We start from the raw sequence: 24,377 nt of genomic DNA, 5'->3' as shown, positions 1-24,377 counted from the left end.
TTTGGAGGGAAATGCGATTTCCACTGTAGAAGACTTGATTGGTTCCCCTTTCTACACTCATCCCCCATCCCAACTGTTTCTGTTCCCACATCCCCCCATCCCAACTGTTTCTTTGAGCCACATCAAGTAAGAAGGTTACTCGTCAGCAGCAGATACAAAATAAGTGGTAGGAGACTTTACAGAGCAATCCTATGGAGAGTTACTCCAGTCTAAGACCATTGACTTCAATAGGCTTAGACTGGAGTAACTCTCCATAGGATTGCATTGTTTGTTGCATAGTTTGTACACTATTAGTGTACTGAACAAACTGACGGTGGTGGAAAGTAGTCAAGTGGAAGCTGACTTATGGCAACCCCAAGAGATTATCAGAGGTGGTTTGCCGTTGCTTGGCAGTGGCCTCTGTATAACAACCCTCATTTTCTTTGGAGGTTTCCCATCCAATTACTAACAAAGGACAACCCTACTTAACTTCTTAGATCTGACAAGATTAGGCCTGCCTGGTCTATTGAGGTCAGGACAATGAGTTAATTGGGCTGCCCAAATTTGGGATCATGGAAATGGAAAGCTACAACCAAGAAGTTTGCAGTTCCATCTCTAATACTGGCAGCATTTATCGTTAATTCTTGGATACAATGGTTTATAAGTATTGAGTATATTTCAGTCCCTGCACTAATTTCTGTATTTTTCTAAACTATCAGGAAGGGAGAAGAACCAACTTTTTAAAGACATTGATCCATCTCTAGTCTTGTATCAACCTTCCCATCTGTTCCTGTCCTAATGTCAAACATTACTCAATGCATTATTTCGAGTCACTGTGTACTGGGGATTCCAACTTTTACTGACAGCCACTAAGATACAGATTTGGAGTTGGAGATCATCACAAATGTAACATATAATCTGGGTGATATTTGGGTCCATGGCACGCATAATGGCTAATTTAGGCTTGAGTAGAAAGTGTATTAGAATATGATGTTCAGTTTTGCAAGTATGAATCATTTGTATTTTAGATCTTCCGCATTTGACTACATTCCACTTTGGTTTAGTGTTTTCTTTGGCTTCCTCCCACATAATCCTCAGGTTCAGTTTCCTCCCTACCGCTCCCGGTCAGACTGAGGAACTGTTCCAAACTGTCTTGCTTCACAGTTCTCCTTTAGATGTGATCAGTTGAGACTGAAAGCCCCTGCCTTGACTTCTGATAAATGACAGAAGGCCTGAGAAACAAGTTGTGATCATTTGGTAAGTTCCCATTATTTGTTCTTCCCTTGCTTCACCCTCATTACTGCAATGGCACACAGTTCATATAGATCTAGTTGTGGCAGCTGTTGGGTTAATTTAATTTGTAGCTCAGTAAATGCAACTGTGTGGAGTGGGGCCCAGGTGTTCTGAGTATTGGTGTGGTTGTAGGATTCCTGCTAGACTTGGGAGGGATGGGTGAAGGAAGTAGAAATTCTATGCTGCTTTATGCAAGACTTTTTTAAAAGTCCCTTTTCTTAATTAAACAATCGCTTTCTGGATATTGCCTTCTCTTAGATTGCAAGAAAACAGGGATTTGATTACGAATAGTGAATTGTCAGACAGTGTGGTGTAGTGATTAGAACTGGCAACTGAGAGACCTAGGTTATAATCCCCCATCTGACATGGAAGCTCACTGGGATGACTTTGGGCCAGTCACATTCTCTCAGCCTAACCTATCTCAGAGGGTTTATTGTGAGGATAAAATGGAAGAGAATGACATAAGCCGCTTTGGGACCTCGTTGGGGAGAACGGTGGGGTATAAATGAAGCAAATAAAGTAAAGGGATGTTTACTTGGCATAGTTTTGTTGTCCCAGGATCAGATATTGTTCTTTTCCTGTAATCTCCCCCAAATACATGGCTTCTTTACACTAGATAACTTCATTTTACTAACCCAAATGTTCCTATCCTTAAAGAGGTCATTGCATCTCCCCACTTGTTTAGTCACAAGCAGTCCATCCAGAAGTTTAGAAATGTGGATTCTGACCCAACCATGTGTGTTATGTAGTATTTCCTGTATGAAGGCATACCAGCTAACCGCATTTTAACGTCTCCTTTCAGAAGGTCTTTTGTCCAGTTTCTTTACAGAACAAACATCTTCGCTCTGTTCCCGAAAAATACTTTGGATGAAGCAGCTCCTTTTAGATTTTTGATTTATGTGTCTCAATTATTCCACACTGCTGTGTGACAGTCTTGCTGACTTCCCTCTTCTTTGAAGGTGGAAACTGGTTGAACCTGTAAGAAGCTGTTGCAATAACTCCTGTCTGTTGTTTTCCACTTCTGACTTGTAGGATGCTGATGGAACCTGTTTTAGCAAATTCATTAGGCAGAAAGAATTATACAATCAGAGGTATAGCAGGTGTCAGTTACTGAAGCTGGTTTCACATGGTCTGAAGAATCAACTGTTTTTACAATGAGGATGTGTTGTGTACTATTCTTTTGTTTTGACAGGCAGATCTGTTGCAGTGAAGAGTTGTAAAAAAGTCATCATTTTTCCTCCTTAGCATAATTGTAAAAAGTGAAGGGAATTATAAGCATTTTAAAATCTAAATACACTACAGGGATATTTGAAGATATTACCTCTTTGTAGATAAATTCAGGAAAGAAAACACTGAAGAAACACTTTTTCAAGTTTTTTAAAAAATACTGATCCTCTGCTTTGGATGGATTACAATTTAGAGGACATCAAGTCTGGCTTAAAATTCTTCTGGGAAGAAGTCTTTGGTGTTTCATCATGAAATGCTGCAGAGTTTTTGTAGCTGCTTGGTTGTCTATGCCCAACATTTCAATATTCAGGTTTGTGGTATTTACTTTATAACTTATAAAGCTGTAACTGTTCAATAAATGAGAAAGAAATGTCATAAATAAGTGCATTTAAGTAGAGACAGTGTTCTTATTTAGTACTGAACTCATTCATGTGACAGTCTGTCCTGTTAATTAATGTAGGAGCTGAATCCAGTCAGCCTCATCCATTCCTTGTTAGGGGAATCCCAGAAGTCCTCCTGATCCTACATGCCTTTTGTCCATGCAGGTGCCATGCTCCCCAGCCTAGTCTTTTTGGTGGCCAGAAGAAAACCTGGTTGGATCCAACCCATATTCCATTTTTTCTCTTTTTAGAAAGACTTAGATATTTTAAAATCTTGTGAGAACTGCAATAGGGACTTAGTTATAATAGTCTCTAGGAATACGGTCTAGAAAAACAAATTTAAATATCATAGCAGTTAAATAATGTTTTTTTTAATATCTGGGAAGGACCTGAGGACCCTGAGTCTGTACAGCACTGTTGAAATATATGCATTTCCTCCTATCAGTTCATTATAGCATAAGTATATTGTCATAGGCTTATTTGTATCAGCCTTGACAAAACCAAAAAGGGAAATGAAACCATTCAGGTTCCAAAAATGGACCCATTATCTGCATAAACAAGCAGAAAAGCAAACACCAACATACAATTTCAAATTAAAAGTTAAACTAAAATGTAAAATCATGGTACATGATAAATAATTAAACACAGACTCAGGTTTTTAATTGGTCATACTCAAAAGTCAGAAGTATTGTACTGAAAAAAATAATTGCCGAACATTATTGTGCATATGTTACTAATGATCAGCTTCGCAGGGGTTTCTCTGTCCTTCTCAATGAGCAGGGGGCTATGTTTTCTACAGAAACAGCACCTCCCTTCATAGGGTATATTAATGATGTTGTATTTGACTTAATTTCTATTCTTCATGAGAAGTCTTTGCAAGCTATTAATCTGTCTCTTCTATTTATGGTATGCAATGGTCCACAATAATGGAAAATCAAGCCTTGTTAATGGTGGGTAGTGTAAAAACAAGTACTATCATGTACTTTAATTTAAATGGGGTGGCATAACTGACCCCTTTCCTCTCTTTCTTCTATGTAGTAAATCATGAAGTCCACACTGAGGCTTTCTGTTATGTTTATGTCTTTCTGTTTGTTCAAATCAGGTAAGTTACGCAGTTCAGACAATTAAAACTTGAAGTAATAAGCCTTTGTAAAAAAAAATTCCAATTGTTTAAAGAGAGGAAGATTAGATAATTACAAAACATTTTAAACAATAATAATATTTGATTTATATACCACCCTTCAGGGCAACTTAACACCACTCAGAGAGGCTTACAAAGTATGTTATTATTATCCCTACAACAATCACACTATGAGGTTGGGTGGGGCTGAGAGAACTCTGAGAGAGCTGTAACTGACCCAAGGTCACCCAGCTGGCTTCAAGCGGAGGAGTGAGGAATCAAACCCAGCTCTCTAGAGTCCTGTTGCTCTTAACCACTACACCAAACTGGCTCCAGTTAGATGATCAGGTGCTTTAGCTCTGAGCTTCTAAAATGAGCTTAGTTTATGGTGCTGTGTGTGGTGTACAGTTTGGTGTCTCTACAATTATCTTTGGACTTTAAAAAATATTGAGAAAAATATATTTGGCTATTGGGTTAATTTATGGGGGTGGCATTTTGGAGTATAGCTTTGTAAGTACAACTCTGGGATTGCATAAACAGGCACTTTTCAGGGCAGAGTCCCAGGTTAGTCAAAGTTCAAATTCTTGAGATACAATCTGCCTATAAGGTCTAAACTTGAGAATATTGGAATGCTTTATCTCTTCACACAAGTCATGAATAAACACCAACTGTCATTGGCCACTTGTCTTCTGTAAATGTTAGGTTAGGTTTCAAAACACAAAGATTTTCCACAACTGAGATTTTTATGATACATTGATGTCAATGTCTCTCTGTTATGGTTCACTTCCTTTTATTTTAGTTTGTACCAGTTGCCTTTCTTGTCCCTTCTGTGCTACATTTCTAATATTTACAGGATGAAGGAGCAATGAAAGAAAAACAGCCTTATGAATGGTTGGACATGTATGTTGTTTCTGGTGTCGAGCTGATTGCCCATAATTGTGATTAGGTGTATAACTTGTAGTTTGCAGAGAAAAGGTCAATGGAACGATGTACTCCTTGAAACACCTCTCCAGATACCAAGCGACTATTTTGGAAACTGTACTTATTTAATGAAGTGTTGACCGAACCATTATCAAACCTAAAAGTGGAGCTGGAATGCTGTGCAGGTTGCATTAGCTGTTTGTAATGTTTATTATTTATTTATTTCCTGGATTGTGCCGATGAGAGAAAGAACTGCTGTAGATACTACCATGCAGAATCAAAACTATGCAAGGATAAATTTAACCTTTATGTGTGGCAGGCAGCCAATAAAAGTATACTTTTGCTATACAGATAACATTGAATGTAATTAAAAACATTAAGCTGCCTTAAACTGCATCAAACCATTGGTCTATCAAAGTCTTTATTATCCACTCTGATTGGTACTGGCTGCTCAGGGTCTCTTTGAAATGGTCTTTCATATGAACTTCTACCTGATCCTTTTAATTAGCAGTACAGGGGCTGAATGTGCCAAGCAGATGCTCTCACTGAACCACGCCATTCCACCTAATTTTTATAGTTCAATAGAAAAATAAAGCATAAAACGGTCAGTGCCTTTCTAGCCTGGTGGTTATTATGCTGATAAGCTTAGAAGGGCATTACTTTATTCCAAAACTTGAGATTTTTAAGCTACTGTTGAGATTTTTGAAACGATAAAGTTACACCTAAACAATGGCTGAATCCACACTACCTCGGCGCGTCCCAGTGTTGCACTAAATGTTCGCTAAACACCCAGAAGTATAGCATCTTTCTAGCGCGATTCAGAAATCATGCTTGAAAGACGCTATACTTCCGGGTGTTTAGCGAACATTTAGCGCAACGCTGAGATGCTCCGAGGTAGTGTGGATTCAGCCAATGTCAAAATTAAGTGTATTGCAGAAGGAAGTATCCAGAACCCTGCAGCAAAAGACTTGCAAATTTTCCAAATTAATTCTGTTTGTTATCTGTAGACTGGCAAGAGCAGCACTTGAGTTCAGTGGCTTTATGAATATGGCTGCTCAAGGAAATGTAACAGTTGAGGGAAGCTGGCAGGCGCCTTGGCTCCAGCAATGTCTCTGGAATAAGAATGGGCAATGTTAGACATGGTGCCCAGCCAGGTGTGGATCTAGTTGCATACGGCGGATATATTGGCTGCCTGGGGTTGTTTTCTCTTGAAAGAGCCAAGCAATTCTCACTTGACATCTTAACTCACTTTCCCCTTCTCTCTGTAGAGACATGTACAGTTCGGGATGAAGAAGTGTACAATGCTGGCCTGGAAACTGTCATAGTGGGACAACCTGTTGGGATTGATTGTTATTTGGACAAAATACTTCATCTTAATCAGACGACCTATAGTTTGAAGTGGTATAGAAATGGAAGTGAAGTGCCCATCACTAATAAAACAGATTCAAGAATACATCAACATGATAACATGCTCTGGTTTCTTTCTGCAATTTTTCAAGATTCTGGATTCTACACATGTATTCTACGGTCAGGATTCATTTTTATCTGTGTTGCCTTTGGGGAGGAGATAGATTTTGCTTTCCCAGTGAGAATTTCTGTGTCAGAGAAGCATGTACAATTTTCAGTGCCTCTCTTTTGGCCATTGATTCTATTAGAATAGTTCAGGACTCGAGACTAATGCTCCAGTTTAAAGAAAGATGCTAGGTAGAATTTATGTTATGTTATTTATAGTCTGCCTTTCCCACTGAGACTCAAGGTGGATCACACACATAGTGTAAGTCAATATGATCAATGACTGAGACATTTAATAAACAATGCAATTTGGTACGAAGGTCTGTTTTCAGCATAATTGCTCATCTGTGGTAGTACAAATGATTTAAGTATGAACCATTTGTTTGAATAAAGGATGCACACATTCCTTTTTTTCTTCACAGAACTTTCCAACTTTATAGTAATATTTATTAAAACCAGGATTATTCAAAAAGCTTAATGATTATAGATTGTTGAGAAACCCTACCAATTATTATAGGACTTAGGATAATAACCTGGAAGTTTCCACAATGTACCGTTGGAGCTGCAATGCAAAAATCTTCAAATGAGAACTGTTACAGAAATTTAGAGGCTGCTCCTCTATGGGTTTAGCTTGGAGAAATGTTGCATAGAATTGCAATGTTAATTACCTCTTGGGCATAGAATCAACAGGATATAGAGTTAGCTAGTAGAATCAGTCCTAGTTGCATAGTTGTAGACAATCCTTTAGGAGTTTGGATTGGATCCAGTGTAGTGTTTTTGGAAGTGCAAGAACATTCACCTGTGATGTATATCCATCTCATCCCTTCATGTGGTGGCCCAAATTGCCTCCTCAAGGGAACAGGGCCTACAGTAACAGGATTTCAGAGGGCATTGGGGGCTTCTGTGGGAGGGGAAAACCAATAAAAACTCGTATCTCCTTGTGCCCACAGAAACACGGCACTGGATCCAACCCCATATGTTTTAATTTTGATTGGTTAGTATATTTAGACCCTTTAAGAGACTTCTTCACAGAAGGATTAGAGAAGCGGCTGAAGTTGATGGTAGAAGCATGCTAATAATTGCTTCTTTATTGTTCAAAGTGAAGGTACCTATATTTCTGGCCTCCTGTTCTAATGCTAAAAGCTTCATTAGAATTAGCTAAAAAAGAAAGAGCAACAGAAGTTCATATTTCTGGCTGTAAATTCCAGCAAAGTGTATTTCGAGAGTTGGTCAGGAAGAGTTGGTTGGGAAGAATGTAGAATTGTAAGTAAAACTAAAACAATTTTAACAAAGCTCTATAAGCTTGATATCAGATATATAAGGAAGATATAAAAATAGATGGGGAAAACTGGGTAGGTAAATAAAAACATTACTGGGTATAGGTGAACATTAATCTGTCTGCTCAGCTATCTCACTCCACAAGGAGTATATGCAAGTTGAATCAAGCTGATTGTGGAAGTGTCAGGTAACAGATGTCAGTTTCATGTCTATATAATGGGGGTGCCAAGTTAACCTCTTGGTTTTAGAGACAAGTGGTATGGGATAACTGGGAATATGTGAAGGCTAGATGATTCTGAATTTGTAGAACTTTCTGCACCATTCTGCTATATATAATCACAAAAAGTAGGACCCCTAACTTTGGCAGTCTTCTCCAGATGAAGGAACCTTACAGTGATGCAAGAAGTTTTTCATGCCTCTTAGATTGGGGAAAGCCTTCCTTCTTACACGGGTGCCAGCATTAGCAGAAAAAAATCTGTGGGATTCAGCCCAATATCTGTCCCACAAATTGCTTGGTGTCCATAGAACTTGTAGTTAAAAATGTTAGAAAAGTGAACGCCCATTGCGTGTGTTGAATTGCCTGAGAAGAAGGTTGCTGCTAGCAGACAGGAATAAGGCAACTACTGCTGTACCTTTGGAAGTGTACCCAATTATTAATTTATTGATTATTGAAGAAGTATCATGATTACCCCTTACTTGAAGCATGTATTTTCTTTGGTAATTTGTTCATATCTGTATGTGCATTCTATAAAAACATTTTAACATTACCTTTTTTGTTACAGAGAGTCGGCAAGATGTTACAAAAGTGTTGTGAGGGTCGCAGTTTTCAATAACAGCGACGGCCAATGTTTTCATGATGAACTCTTCTATGAGCAAGAGATACCAATAGGATCAAATGCAAAGATTGTGTGTCCTGCCTTGGGCAATTTTAAAGAAGATATGAATGCTTTGTCAGTTCATTGGTATAAGGTACGGATATAATGAAATTATCCCCTCTATGGCATTAAATCATTGGCTCTGTTCTAACATTCTAAACATTAAAATGTTAGAAAATTCTGTTAGCAGTTTCAATATTCCTAAGGATTATGAGGGGAGTATGTGGAGTCCCAAACCTGCATTTCTCTTGTAATAACAACATAGGAGGGATTTGCAGGACAATTTTGGTGGTTTGCCTATGACTAAAATAAAATTTGAACCAGGGACTCCCTGATTCACAGTTCAGTCTCATAGCCATTATACTACCCCAGCTGGAACTACGTTTCATGGTGGTAGTTCCATATAATTCTTTTGAGATATCCCTGTTCATATGTTAAAGTGAACACACATACATCCATTTGTCAGAAAGAGCCAATGTGTGTTCACTTCACAAATGAAACTGGGGATTAGTACCTAGATAAATGTGGAGTTTAAATTGCATGTTTAATTATACAGGTGTTTAATGTAACATGAAAAATTACTCATGCATGTATAAAGAAAAATCAAGTGTACCATGTGCATGAATTGTATGCACATTCACTATAGCTTGTGAACATGGCTATAGTTGAGCTGATTCATGTGTTCAAGATGCCTACATGTTAGGTATGTAGATCACTATCATTATATTGGGAGGCCATTGTGCTGTAGAGTCTGGAATATGAGGCTTTGATTAGAGTCAAATTCTCAGCTGTGAATCTTTGGGGAGGTCTTCAGCCAATCACTTTTCTTCAACCTAGCTCACAGGGTTCTTCTCATAATGACAAAATGTACACTACTCAGAACTCCTTGGAGGAAGGGAGGGATGGAAACATGAGGTAATTTCAGTATATACGATAAACCTATACACTGCATTTATATCATCACAGAAGAGAAAATCAGAAGACTAATGACAAATCATTCATGCCTTTCTGCTTTTCCTTTTCTTCTTCTTCATGGAATGTGGCCAGGTTACTTTGCAAGGAAAAATGTCACAGTGAAATGTTTTTTTTCAGAACTCTAATATAGTGTATGGTTTTTTTGACTGAACAGGTATTTTGTTCATCAGGAGCACACTGGACATGGATATAGGAACAGGCTGAGCAGCCCTGGGTGGCTCCAGTTGGAGGACCCAGCCATTGAATGGGTCCAAGGCCCTGCAACACTGCCAGTGTGGTAGGAGAGTAGCCCATTAGGAACATGCTAGGAAAGTGAGAAGACCAAACCACGGTCGAATCCACATTCACCCATTACCTGCATGTTTATCGGATATCTTCCGTTTGCTTCCAATCCGTGATTTTTTCCTCTTCGTTCACATCCCTGCTTCCAATCCGCCTTTCTCGCACGCCCCTCCGGACACACGGCTGCTCGAAAACTGCTTTTTTGGGCGGGACCTTTTTTCCCCGCCCATTTTTTAAAAAATTTTTTGAGCTCACTTTTCCGTTATTTCGATCTTGTGTTATAAAGAAACATCATTGAAGATAATGATGCCTCTCTTTCCCCCACTGACAGCACTGATGGCTCTTCCGTTTCTTTTTTGGAAATTTTGAAGCATGCGGGAAGCTTTCGTGGGCATTTCCTATGCAGGACAGTTCAGTGCTCAAATTTTACTGAAATTTCACAAAGCCAAGCTTTGGGCGGGTTCAGGCCGGTCAGTCACTTTGGATGAAGAGGCTGGTTTGAAAGGTGGTTTGAAAGGTGCAGTTTGAAAGGCTTGTTTGAAAGGTGCGGGTTGCATGTCTGTGCGAGTGGAGCGTGCCGAGACGCCACCCAGCCGTCCGCTCCCCCTTCCCCCCTCTCCAAGACTGGAGCGGCAGCGCCTGCGGGGTCAAGCCGGCTTGGTGGCCAGAGGGCCGTTTACCCCAAGGGGGGGAAGGCTGTGCCCCCTCCCCTCCCGCGGACCGCCGCGCTGATGGGCGGGCGACCTCGCAGGGGCAGGCGCCCCGCGAGCTGGGCCTTTGCGTGGCAAGCGCCTGAGCCGGAGCGCCCACAGTGGAGAGGGCGCCTTGCAGCGCAGCGCATCCTCGCCCCCCGGCAGCGCAGCACTGGCTCACTGCAGAGAGAGGCTTGGAGGGACGCGGCTGTCTCCTCGGCCGGCATCCCCAGCCCGCCGCCGGGGCAGCAGTTTTTAAAACCCCTGTTCGTCTTCAGCCCCCCTCCGCGGATGTGCCAGCCCACGGGCCAAGCCACCTTTGCTGTCCCGGCAGCCCCTGCAAGCCCCGCCGTTCGGCTCAGCCGGGGATGCCTTGGCCAGTCCCTTCTCCGCTCTGAGCCGGGAGCCTCCAGCTGTGCCTGGGCTTCGACTCGGTCTGCTGGGCACCTTCTTGACCCCGGCGGGAGAGGAGGCGAGTGATGAGCCCGCCGGCTTCCCAGCGCCTCCAGCCCCGCCGCTGGGGCGGCCCTCGGCAGCGACTGTTTTCTTTATTTTGAATGATTGATTCACTGTAATTTCGATATTACAGTAATATAAAATAAAAAAATAAAAAACAGTTAAAAAGGAAGTTTTGCGAGTCCGTTCTGAGGATGGATTCACCCCAAAATGATTTTTCAAACTACCAGAAACAGCATAATCAATAAATCCAATGCTATGAAGTCAAAAACAGTCTTTTGCAGACTACGGAGCACTTGCAAGTTGAATCAGCCAATAGGAACTCTCGGAACGGCCGGAGAGACAGGAAGGGGGGTGGTTTTTAAAAAAACCGCGTAAATTGCGCATTGGACCGTTCACGGCCACCGTGAAACTCCCGTTGAAAAACTGTGACCACATATTCGGGAGAAATGCGAATGAAATGCGTCTGTTTAATGAGGTAATGTGACCAGCACTCGGGATTGCGGGGAGAATGCGGGGAAAACACGGAAAAAAAGAAGTAATGTGGATTTGGCCCACCTGTTATCCGCAATATAAAACAGAAGGACAGTCTCATTTATTGCTTTCCACTCTTTAGTGAATCATGACTGCGGTTTGTCTAGGATAAGCAGAAGTCTGTAGGAAATATCTTGTGACTTAATTGTGAGTGTCCTCTTTTCACATGCTGTGTATGATGAAACAGAACTACCTTGGTTGCACTTAGGAATGTAAGCAGCTGGATGGGCAACGATATGTCTTCTATGGCGAGGATTTTATAATAAACAATGTGAATTCAAATGATTCTGGAAAGTACCAATGCAAAGCCACATACACTTATGAGGGGAATAAATATAACATTTCAAGAAGCATTTTTGTAATCGCTGTAGGTAAGTGAATGCACTTTGTTAGTTCACTGGTAATGTTTTGTCATTAACACTCCTAGGTATTGGATTGGATCCAACGGAACAATTTCAACGGAAGAATTTCCACCCAAGGAGCATGACTTCTTTGCCTCCCCCTCCTGCTGCAGCCCAGAATGCATCCCCCATGCTGTTCTTGGGGCAGCATTGCAGGGGGAGGCAAGAAAATCATGTTCTGCAGGCAGAAATCCTTCCAACTAGAGAAATCTTTCTTGGATGCAAGCCATTGCCTGCCTCTGCAGCCCTCCTTCCTTGGAGGTCTCCCATCCAATTACTAACCAAGGCCCACCCCCGCTTAGCTTCTGAGATCTAACAAGATCAACCTTACCTGCATCATTAACAATGTAAAATACATATGGGTCTATGTTTATTTGGCCTGTTGAGCTGTTGGTTGCAAGTATCAGGTTTTTTATTTATTTTCGTTTACACTTGCAGCTGGGTTCCCTGCTTGAAATCTTTTCTCTTTTGTTCCTATCTTATTTATTTTATTTATTTATTCAATTTATATACCGCCCATCTTGTTATTCAGGCACAGTTTTGGGTGCAGGCTAAATGGTCTCAGGGGACCCTTGAAAAGCTGTTCTGCTAGTAAGTTCTGGTAGACATCACAAGCAGGGAGCAGTGAAGAATTTTGCTGGGGAAGTTGAAGTCTGCTACTATGGAAGTGACTGACAGTGGCTTGCTGGGACATGGTAGTAGTGTCACCTTCACATTCAGTGCTTTTAACAACATTGTGGCATTCCCCTGTCAGTCTCCCCGCAACAGACCCACAGATTTGCTGGTTTGATCTTTGCTCGTATAAGGCAGACCTTCTTTATAGGGAAAGGAGTGTACAGTGGATTGCCTTCTTCACACATTCCTCTCTTCCATTGCTTGAATCTTGTGGACAGCTTCAATACTGACCTCATCCACATGTAGGTTTTCACATAACACAATAGTCTTCTTTGCCTGCTTATTGCACAAATAGGGCAGTCACATGGATAATACCTGCTGCTTCCCTGTCGCACCTAATTTGACCTCTCTGTGAACTGACATGAAATGACTTTCCATTTGTTTATATTTCTCACCTCCTGCAGTTTTGTTTCCACCTTTCTCACTGCTGTGCAATTGCAAGTGAGTTTTACTTTGGAGTTTCTTTGTAAACGAATTGGTATTCTCACAATTCTAACAAGTTTGTGGGCTATGTCAATGTGACAGTATGGAATGTTTGCCCATTCCAGTGGGAAAGATACAATTTTTTTTATATTACAGTAACAGTACATAAGAGACAAGGCTATAAATCTTCTGATGAAAACTCGCCTCTTATGAATAGGTGGCCTTCAGCAAGAGTTTTTGTATGATTGTACTTGGATGAAGTAATGACACAGACAACAAGTTTGTTGTGAGGATTACTGAGTGAATTCATATTATGTGCTCTGAACTCTTTAAAGCCCTATATTGTTGGGATTATATGCTGATCCTGTTTTCTGAACTTCCAAGTACAGGCATATTTTTAAAAAAAAAACATTGGCTTTTTTTTTTTTTTGCTAGCGAGTCCAGAGAAAAAGAGAACTGAGATTCTGTACCCAAGAAACAATACGATTGAAGCTGAACTTGGTAAAACTCTCTCTTTGTATTTTTTACATACAGATCTATGTATCTATAGCTAGATGACGACTGTGAGGGAAACGTGGGGGGAAAAAACCAGATCACCTGTTTTGTCTTGTCTAGTTAAATATTAGTCTGAGAGTTGGAAAGTCATGTTAGAAGTCTGAGTCCATGGCACTATGCCACATCCCCATTTCTGTTGCTTTCATTCTTCATTTTCCCACAGATCAAGCCACCCGCCATTTCCTAACTTTACCCTGTTCCACCCCCATTCTCTCTGCATCCTGTAGCATTCTCTCTAGCTCTTTACTTGCCATGATGAAAATTCCAGATGGGCAACCATGTTAGTCTGAAGCAGCAAAATAAGAGTCCAGTGACTAGCTATTAATTCCAGCACAAGCTTTTGTGACTTAGAGCTCCTTGAACTAATGTTTTATTGCGTTGCTTTTTAATTTGTTACCCCATGTTTATTAACTTGCTCTGGGTTTTTTGCTCTGGGCTTCCTGTGCCCTCATTTCATAGAATCATAGAGTTGGAAGGGGCCTTACAGACTACCTAGTCCAACCCCTTGCCCAATGCAGGAACAGCCTAAAGCATCCCCGATAAGTATTTGTCCAGCTGCTCCTTGAAACTGCCAACGAGGGGGGAAACCACCACATCCCAAAGCAGGTGATTCCACTGCTGAATTACTCTTAACCTGAAAGTTTTTCCTAATGTCTATCCAGTACTTTCCCTCCTGTAGTTTAAACCTGAGTCCTATCCTCTGTTGCCAACAGGAACAGCTCCCTTCCCTCCTCTAAGTGACAGCCTTTTAAATACTTAAGAGAGCAAACATGTCTCCCCTCAATCTCCTCTTCTCCAAACGGAACATTCCCAGGTCTCTCAGTCGTTCCTTGTAGGGCTTGGTCTCCAGGCTCCTGGTTGCTCTCTTCTGCACCTGTTCTAATTTCTTCACATCCTTTTTGAAATGAGGCCTCCAGAACTGCATACAATACTCCAGGTGGAGCCTGACTGACATGGTACTTCTTAGTACCATCTCTCTCTCTCACGCATGCACACATGCATGCACGTATGTGTGTTTGCACATGCACAAAGAAATATCTGGGCCTATTTCCATCTCCCCTCTTGCCCCTACAGTTGCCAGCCTCCAGGCAGTGGCTGGAGCCCTCCCGGAATTACAACTAGTCTCCAAGCCACAGAGATCTGTTCACCTGGAGAAAATGGCTACTTTGGGGGGGGGTGGAGTCTATGGAATTATGCCATGCCAAAGTCTTTTCCCTCCCCAAACCCCACTTTCTCCAGGTTTCTCTAGGTTTCACCCCCCAGATCTCCAGGAATTTCCTAAGTTGGAGCTGGCAACCCTATCTGTCCCTTTTCCAACCTCCTCATTGAATTAATAGGCAATGGCAAACAAAGCTTTCGCATTCAAGTGATTAGGGCTCTCTGGCAACTCACACAAGATACAGGCAGGACATGCAAACAGGCTGAAAACTGGGTGGTCAACTCCACTATATGCTTGTGAATGTGGATGTAGTGCTAGAAGTATTCTGCTATCCTCACTATCACTTTTGGTTCTTAGTTGTTTCCACAAAGATATGGGAAGGATACTCCTACAGTGAAGATCAAGAATTTCCCCAGGGAGCTGAAAATAGGAAAGAAGCCACAATGGATTTAATATTACTAGGCCTGTTATACTTCACCATTGAGTGGAAGGAAATTGTATGTTAAAGCTTGCAAGAACATAGTATCTTAGAAAAAGGTTACATATCTGTGTTTTCATTGTATTGTGCAACTACATATTAAAGTCTTCAAATGACCATTTTCATTTCAGGATCCAATGTGTTTGTAGAATGCAATGTATCAACTTTCAGAGACAATTTTATTTCTATATCTTGGAAGGTCAATAAAACTCTTGTTGATATACTGTATGAAGGTAGAATTAAAGAAGGCTATCAGTAAGTATATATACCTATATTGTATGTGAATAAATTAAGCAGAAATGACCTGGTAACTGGCCTGCTTCTTTGTTTAATGCAATGAATGCTAATTTCAAGATGGTGAAAACGAATCCTGACACCTAGAAATCAGAACAATTTCAGTGGATGCTAATAGTTTATTGTTCTGTCAGCTATTTTGGATTACTATTTCTAATGAACAGTGTTTAGCATTCATGACTCTTTATATAATGTTCGTATACTAAAGAACAGCGATTTTCATGTAATCTCAGAAATCCCAAATTTCTTTGGAAGGTCAGTAATGAGAGTTAATCTTCCCTGGAAAACAACTTGTTTCCCACTTGCAGATCTTTCCTGAGAAGTGCAGATGCAGGCGAGTTTGGAGAGTGTTCTGTATCTTTCAGTTCCCATGGGACAATGGGCAGGCTCAGCAGGCTTGTAAAACTCTGCGTTCATGTACCATAGAACTTTCTGCTGAATGCTTAAAGAGTTCTTCTGGAGACAAATTGATGCAGTCTTCCCTGGTTTCAGAAAGTGAAAACGCTACCAACATGTTGACACGTGTATGCTGCACCCATATATAAAAAGTGAAGGGGTACAGTTCCTTGAGAGAAGTACAGCATGTCAATTTTTGTACTGTTGAGTCTGCCCTGAATATGGTTGATATGTGACCTCTAACAAGTAGTTTATAGCTGAGCTTTTTGTTAGTACCACCAGCTCCTTCCGTATCTGATTGCAATACTTTATTCATGAGAGCACAATGGATCTTCAGTGCAGATCTTCAATGTGCTGTTTACATTTTGGACAGGAAAGATTTTCGCACAGAAGGAGGAGAGCTTTCCGTAGTGTCTCTGAACATCACAGAACTGAAACGTGATGATTATGGCGAGCAGTTTGTCTGCTATGCTGGAGAAGTAGCAGCTTACATCACAGTGCAAGCACCAAGTACGTCATCTAGTTTTTGTTAATACTAAGTTTTAACTGTGAAAAATATTTTTAAAAGGAAGAGTGAACTGACTTAAAAGGGAATAAAGAAATAAAAGGTTTTCCAAATGGAAATACTAGAGACCTGTGAAAATATGGTGATGGAGGGAGGGTTGGAGGAGAGGAATGCAAAGAGGATATCCTTGCTTTGGCCGTTATCGGTGGTTTGCCAAGGCAAAAGGATGGAAGAGGAGTCCCTTTCATCCTCCCAGCTATATCTCTTCTGTATAATCTGGGATATCTCAGATGCAGTGGCAAGGCAGCAAAGCATAGGACTAATTTGTGTGTATTGTGTGTGTGTTCAGAAATCACCGACAGTTGCTGAACAAAATATGGTAGTTTCCTACCCAAATAAGCACCTTTAATCTGGCTTCTTCAGAGTTCTAGGGTTGCCAGATCTTCTGTCTCAGATTCCTAAGTCTCAAAGGATGTAGCCAAAACTTGGTGTCTGGCAGATAAGACATGGTGGGGCAGAGAATGGGTAAGAGGCTGATTATGCCTGGTTTCTCAGAAGTGAAACCTGATGGACTCAGGGCAGAGCAAGCTCTCAAGCCTCACCTTGATCCTTGTTGCTTCCTTGAAGATCCTGAGAAGGCCAAATCCCTGATACCTCAAGTCAAGCTCTGAAACCTTGCAATTTCCCATTATTCCTATCAAAACTTAGCTGCCTGAGGCTAGCACGTGCAACCCGCTGTTGGCAAAGTTGGGAGAATCTCGACAGTGGTGACTAAATATAATTTAAGAGTTGAGATTTCAGAATAATGGATGTAGCTCATAGGCTGGTCCTCCACTATTTCACCAAGCCTTGAAGGACTTTTGCTTGAGACCCAAAGCATCATTCACCTCTCCTCTATTTTATCTTCACAACAGCCCTGTGAGGTAGGTTAGGCTGAGTGTGTGTGACTGGCCCAAAGTCTCCCAGCAAGCTTCTGTGGCAGGGTGAGGATTCAAACCTGGGTCTTCCAGATTCTAGTCTGACACTCTAACCACTATACTACACCAGCTCTCCAATATGGTTATTGTAAGTCTGACATTATTCTGGCAAGTAGGAAATCATATCAATTGCATTTGAAATCAGACCTGAAGCATCTTGTATGTCAGGAAAAACACTGTTGTGTTCTGAAAGGCATCAAACATTAAATTGCAGTTTCATCTCGAATTTTATACCAGCTCAAAAGATTTTTTCATTTATACAGATTAATATAAATTTAGAATCCTTAAATCCTTTGGGCAGTTAAATGCTTAAATAACATTGATTTAATTGAAACTTGCACACTGATCCTCGGTGTATTTACTTGTAAGTTAGTGCTATTAATTGCAGTGAGGTCTGTTTTCAATACACTGAGAATTTTCAATCTTAATTTTGCCTGGATGGCTCTAGATAGTGCCCTTAAATTTAGGAAATTTTAATTTAATTTGTCATGCTACTGCCATACTTTCAGTTTTAGTGGGAAAATAATGACAAATTTTAGAAATATTGTTTTAATTGAATACCGTGTCATATTAATGCAATGTTTGGGGGTTGGGGAATCGTGGGAAAATCAGTGCCTCTTGGGGAACTTGTTTTTCCTCAAAAGTAATCTTTATGTTTCATTGCAGTCTGCTTATAAAAACATGGGTGCATAACAGTACTGGCAATGTACAAGAATATACATTTCCAAAAATTAAATGTTATAATAGAATTGTTTGCAAATCAAATTTTGAATCAGTTCTAATATTTGATACGAAACTGCTGGGCCAGTCGCCTTAACTGTCCCTTTAAGTGTTCTGACTTTACATTAGGGGGCCATGGGCACCGCTTTTGCATTTGGAAGGCCAAGTGGCATCCGGGCAATGGGATTGATTTGCCCATAGGCTTCCAGTTGTAACTGCACTCTGCACTTACGTTATATACAATTGTTTGCCTGCTTTGGATATGCCTGATTGACTTCACTTCTATTTTTGTTTGTTTGTTCATGCAGCTAGACATTATATTGGATACTTGGTTGGAAGTCTTGCTGCACTGGTATTCGTTATAGCTCTTCTTGTATTAATCTACTTGTTGTTCAAGATTGACATCATACTTTGGTACCGAAAGTCATGTCATCCATTTCTTCATAAAAAAGGTAGTTCCATATTACATTCTAAATTACTGTAAATGGATTAAATAAATGCTGTATCTGTAACCAGACGGCAAAGAAGAAAAACTGCAACAAATAGACTGGCAGTGGCAAATAGCAGCAACTGCTGCAGATGTCAGGGTAAGAAGGCTGCTGGTAACTGCTAGGAATGGAGACTAGTGTTTATGTTATGAGAATGGTGTGACTGATGCTTTTTTTGTGTCACTTTTCATACTGTCTGTAATAATTGAACATTAGAGACTTCATGGACAGGATTCTCATTCCAGCCATTTGTGTTCTGTTTACTAGCAAGGATTGGTGATGTTGGCTTTATAAGTAATCCCGTTACCAGTCCCTCCCATGCAGTTTCCACAGTTCAAAATATTATTGCAGTGACTGAGACTGGAAACAAACACAAGGAATCAGCAACCATGACCTCTAAATCGAGATGATTCATAACTTACTCAAATAATGATCCAAGCTCCATTGGCTGGTAATTGGTAGCTTTAAAAGAGGACACGATATATACTATACTTGAAATTTGAGACTGTTTAGTTCTGCAAATAATTTTTGTTTATGCTGCTCAGTTGCAGATGGGAAGATCTACGATGCATATGTGTTGTATCCAAAAACCCACAACCCAGATTGCTTTGTACTGAAAGTACTTCCTGAGGTTCTGGAGAAAAAGTGTGGATATACTCTATTTATATGGGGTAGAGATGAATTACCAGGAAAAGGTAAAACTTCATATATTCATGTTTAGTCTTACCTTTTTAAACAAAATATGATTTCATCTTTGTCTTGTATCTATGCTAAATGATGACTTGAAAAAATAGCCATCTTGAATTTTCATTTGGGGTGTGATCCAGGGGCTCATGTGTACAGTACATAATTATTATTTTATAGCAAACTACTACGTAAACTTTGGAAAGACATATGCCAACCCAATAAAACATTGGTGTTGCAACTGGTAACTCGTATCTAAATTTCTGTTTAATTCAGATGAGCTTTAAGCACCAGCTATGTGCTGTATAGATGAAAAATGATATCACTGGATCTGTACCCTTTGACTTTTGTTTATTAACATTAATACTACTTTATAGATGATAAATAAGTATTTCAAATTCTTAGATCCCAGTACCAAATTTCTAAAAGCACAAATGATCAAAATTCAAGGATTTTTCCAGCAGCTGTTACAAGAATGTTCGTATTTGTTACAGTAGATGATTGTTTTGTAGGATATAATATTATTTTGTAATTTATTTTGTATTTATCATTTGTAATTTACAGCTCTGGTCAGTGTTATTGATGAAACTATTAAGCAAAGCAGAAGGTTGATAATCATTTTAAAGTCAGGATCACCAAGCTACAAATTATTAGAAGAGGCTCCTGAGCAACAGATAGCTGTATACAATGCTCTTGTTCATGACGGGATGAAGGTAATCTTGATTGAATTGGATAAAATCAAGGATTACAGTAACATGCCAGAATCCATTCAATACATTAAACAAAAACATGGAGCCATCCAGTGGAAAGGGGACCTCACAGAGAGACAATCTTATTCTCCAAGTACCAAATTCTGGAAAAAAGTTAGGTATCGAATGCCACCAGGACATCAGATTTTCTCAGAATTACCTTTGGTGGAAACATCGCTCAACACATGTCAAACAATAGGAAGATGATTTTTGTGTTTTGATGGATGCCCTTTGGACACCAGAAAATGGACTTTCATGTTTTTGCATTTGCTAAATGTACTTATACATAATTAGTATTCTCATGTACATAAGCACTGTAAGTTATTTTAAAATGAAAATAAACCTGAAAGAACACATTTTATAAAGGTGTATTGAACAGGATTTTTTAAAATTCCCATGCTGTTCCTTAGTAAGAGACCATGTAAATAATGGCTATAATCAAACAGAATGTCCATACAAGAGCCAGGGCTGCCCATGCACAGACTGAACAAAGTTGAGACCTTGCTGCTTAGTGGTTTGGTGAACCCGGTCTCCAACTTCCCTTCCAAAACGATAGACAACAAGGCTTAGCTTTAAAGGGCAACATACTTGCTCCACAGGCTGCTCCATACATATATTCAGAAAAGTTAGCCGTGTTAGTCTGTAGTAACAAAATAGTAAAGAGTCCAGTGTCACCTTTAAGCTTATGCTACAGTAAAGTTGGTTAGTCTTAAAGGTGCTACTGGACTTTTTACTATTTTCATACATATATTGTTAGACTGAAACCATTATATAACTGTTGGATCAATCGTGAGAATTATACATAGAATACCTGTTTACAACAACTCTCAAACCAATTCAAGGGATGTCTATGGAAGCCTACTTTTGTGTGTATGTGTAGGCCCCTGATGGATTGGTGCAATTGTAACTTTATATTTATTAAATATAATCTTGAAAATATTTTTATGATTCATTTCCAGAAACAAATATGAAGTTCTAGGGGGGAGGTGTTCCAGATACATTTCATTTAATCATGTTTACCGATTACAGAATAGCAGCAGAATTACCAAAAAGTTAAATCTGGAACAAAATCTTACATTTTGTCAGTTGTGTTAAATTGTAGCAAATATATAGGTGAAATTGAAGAGTAAAATTAAAATACCTGCATCTTTGATTTATCAGTGGTGCACAATTAACATTTATTAGCTGATTATGCAATATCCTCCATGGATCTGAGAGATTCTATTATTAAGTTCTCTATTGGTAACTGGAAAGCGATCATTTGCCTATTTTACTGTCCCTTAGGACAAGCTATGCCATAGACAGACAGTCCTTCCCTCAACCTATGGAAGTTGAACTCCCTCAATACAAAAAGATAAACTGTACTTCTTCCTCTTTGTCCCAGATTCAAACTTGGATGTCCAGTGATCTAGGACTGCAATTAAATTACAACCTTGCCAATGCTAAATCCCTAGAAGGTGTGCTCTTAGCCTTCAACTCTATTATCGATAATCTTTTTCTTTTTACAAAATCAATTGATTTTAAGTGTCAGAAATGCTCGCTTAATGCCTGGTTTGACACCGAATGCTTCGTTGCTAAAAGCAGATTGCGTCAGCTATTCCGTCAGTTTCAACTGGGAACTCTCCCATGGAACCCCCTCTTTGTATTATAAGCTAAAGAGAGATTGCTGTTAGCTCAAAAGCAACACTCTTTCTATATGAAGAAATGGCTCCAACTTTATAATGCTGCTAGAAGTAATGATAATAGAACCTTTTGGTCCTTGGTAGCAGGCCTTAACTCTTCAAATGGAGCTTATTCCACATGTAATATTCCAGTGTGGAAATGGAGTGCTTATTACGCTGATCTTTTTAATGATCCACCCTCTTCTGACTCGATCAATGCCATTCTAATGCCAGCGGATGTGCCCAATTGGTCTCCTGCCTCCCTCCATGAAGTAACTGAACTTATCAATACTCTCAAGTCTAGCAAAGCCCCAGGCCCAGATGGGGCCCATTTTGCTGCAGATCGGGCCCGTTTTGAGGCGCTGCAGAGCGCAGGAGCACTCCTGTGCTCTGCAGTGCCTCAAAATGGGCCCAATTCACAGCAAAACGGACCTGTTTTCGGGTGCTGTGGAACGCAGGAGCACTCCTGCGCGCCGCAGAGCCTCAAAGCGGGCCCGTTTCAGCATGGATCGGGCCCATTTTGAGCCCCTGCAGAGCCTGGGTGCGCTTTCAGGGGCCACACGATGATGTCACTCCCGAAGTGACATCATCGCACTTGAGGGGGCTCAAAAATGCCCCCTTGGGGCACTTACCCCCAAGGTAAGTGCCAGGCCCCTATCCCCCGCCGGGAGGTTGAGGAAGCCTGGCAACCCTATCGCGGCCATAACATGCTTCTTTCATCAAAGAGGTAACCAATTTGTCCCAGCTGCGCTTCGGATTTTTTAGGCTACAGTCATCTCATGCCTGCTGTATGGGATTCCTGTGTGGATCCAGAATTTCAACAACAAAGTAGAACACATTAATGCTATCTTCCTACACAGGATCCTCGGCCTCCCCAATTCTGTAGCTTATTTTACTCTCCGCATCAAGTTGGGTCTTCATCTTATTGAATCGTTGGTGTGGATCAGTGTTATTAAGTATTAGCAAAATCATCATCTGATTTGCCCTCTTCTGTCTTCTTCTGTCTTCTGCAAAATCCATGACTGATAATGAAATTATTTTTTTGTCATCTGATAAGTCCCCTGAAATCACTGCATCTGTCGCTGAGTTCCTTTCACATGTTAAGGGCAGGAGTTTACAATACTTAGACTTTACTGTGTGTACCTTTTTGTTGTGTTATTTATTTTATCACGGTTTTTAACTGGCTGAGATTCCATATTACCCTCTTCGTACCTACCTTTCGAGTTTTTCTTTTTATCTTGTTTTACTGTATTTTATGCCAATAAAAAGTTTATGATGATGATGATGATATTAGCTGATTGGTAAAGACTAAAAAGTTTAATATGCATTGTGATCATTCGTATTGCTTCAGTTTTTATCATCATTCAGAAAATTAAATGCCTCCTTACTTGTATTTACATGGCTTATTTCTATAATGAACAAGATTTATAGCATAGCTTGTATAATTATGGGTGTGGAGAAGGGCTGTCAAGAAGCAATTTTTCAGTCGTGCAAGATACTGCACAATTGCTATAACCATGGGTTTTCCACCTTATTTTGAAGCTTGGAACACAGTACCTTCCTAAAGGCAAAATACCTCACAAAGCATTGCAGTCACCTCCTTGCCAATCAAAGGTATCATTTTTTAAAATTAAATAAACCTTTAGAAAATGCAGTTATGGGCATGTGGTTGATGCTCGTTGGAGATAGGGATGACATGAATGCCATAGTACAAAGGAACAGAATAGACTATAAGGAAAGATAGTATACAAAGCTGAATCAACTATGGCTGCACTGAGACATTGTAATAGTGTGGTTTGATTAAACCCCAGCTAACTGTGACAGCTGAATGCAGAGGGTATAATAAATGAGAATCTATTGGTTGGCATCTGTGATGGACAGGAGGCTGCCCTGCTCCTGAAAGGTAAAACAGCCACTCAGCTGATAGAATGTTGGGAGGGAAACAGAGCAGCAGTTCAGTGCAGGTCTGCCTCAATGAGAGAGCAGACAGTGTCATGTATAGCTCTGCTTAATATTGGGGCAGAGTTGTGAGGGATTGTCTTGGTGATGAGCAGCCCTTGGACCCTTTAATCTGACTCTTGGAAAAGGGCAGGATAGTGTGGGTGGAATCGTGTGTGTGAAAGGATCTAACCTGGGGGCTAGTATGAGAAAGCTGTTTGTACTGGAAAGCATTAAAAGGAATTAAAATCACAATCTGAAGCCATAACTAGCATAAATGTATGTGCCTCAGCCGGGTTTCTCCTTTGAAAGTTGGGAGATTGAGCTGCTGATCTGGTCTTTAGAAATAACCTAGACATGCATAAATCTTTGTTATTTTTATGAAACTCCTACTTCAGTGATCTCTTACTACAAAACTTATCTCACAGCAGAGAACCAAATTCTTTACTTGCCACCGTATAAGCATCTCACAGCTGAAGGGAAGATTCACAATTCAAAACAAACGTAGGGTGATTCCGCACTAATGGTTTCCCCTGCTTCAGCTTCTAAATGACCTCCATTTTTTCTTGTTTCCACACGTGGGAAGGCAATCCTAGCAGCAGATTCGAAGTCACTGCACGTTTTGTCCATTTTTTTCCATCCTGTTTTCCCCCAACTTATTTGTCCATGTGCAGCAGATTAGGGATTTTAATCATGCGGAATTCTTTATCCGATGTTCTCCCCACCCTTGCCCTTTTCTCTCGCCCTTTG

The 24,377-nt window shown here is 40.3% G+C and overlaps 1 protein-coding gene across 4 annotated transcripts; it reads left to right on the top strand.

Moving 5' to 3' along the window:
• The first annotated feature begins 1,149 nt into the window (after positions 1–1,149).
• LOC129325912 (interleukin-1 receptor-like 2) lies at positions 1,150–20,967 on the top strand. 4 transcript variants are annotated; one of them, XM_054973906.1, is made up of 12 exons: positions 1,150–1,236; positions 2,693–2,809; positions 3,918–3,981; positions 6,189–6,447; positions 8,493–8,679; positions 11,733–11,895; positions 13,459–13,524; positions 15,347–15,470; positions 16,279–16,415; positions 18,416–18,559; positions 19,141–19,290; positions 19,844–20,967. In XM_054973906.1, the coding sequence occupies exons 3-12, from the start codon at positions 3,924–3,926 to the stop codon at positions 20,233–20,235; spliced, it is 1,680 nt and encodes a 559-aa protein (XP_054829881.1). In that variant the 5' UTR covers positions 1,150–1,236; positions 2,693–2,809; positions 3,918–3,923; the 3' UTR covers positions 20,236–20,967. The 4 variants fall into 4 exon arrangements, with proteins under 4 accessions (XP_054829881.1, XP_054829880.1, XP_054829877.1 ...); XM_054973905.1 differs by having other exon boundaries at positions 1,159–1,236; positions 2,604–2,809; XM_054973902.1 differs by lacking the exons at positions 1,150–1,236; positions 2,693–2,809; positions 3,918–3,981 and having other exon boundaries at positions 5,874–6,447.
• Positions 20,968–24,377: the final 3,410 nt, after the last annotated feature.

The sequence above is a fragment of the Eublepharis macularius genome, chromosome 3 (genome assembly GCF_028583425.1).
Source record: "Eublepharis macularius isolate TG4126 chromosome 3, MPM_Emac_v1.0, whole genome shotgun sequence".
In the NCBI taxonomy this organism is placed as follows: Eukaryota; Metazoa; Chordata; class Lepidosauria; order Squamata; family Eublepharidae; genus Eublepharis; species Eublepharis macularius.
The sequence above is the reverse complement of the archived record's forward strand: the minus strand, read 5'-3'. Positions and strand labels throughout refer to the sequence as shown.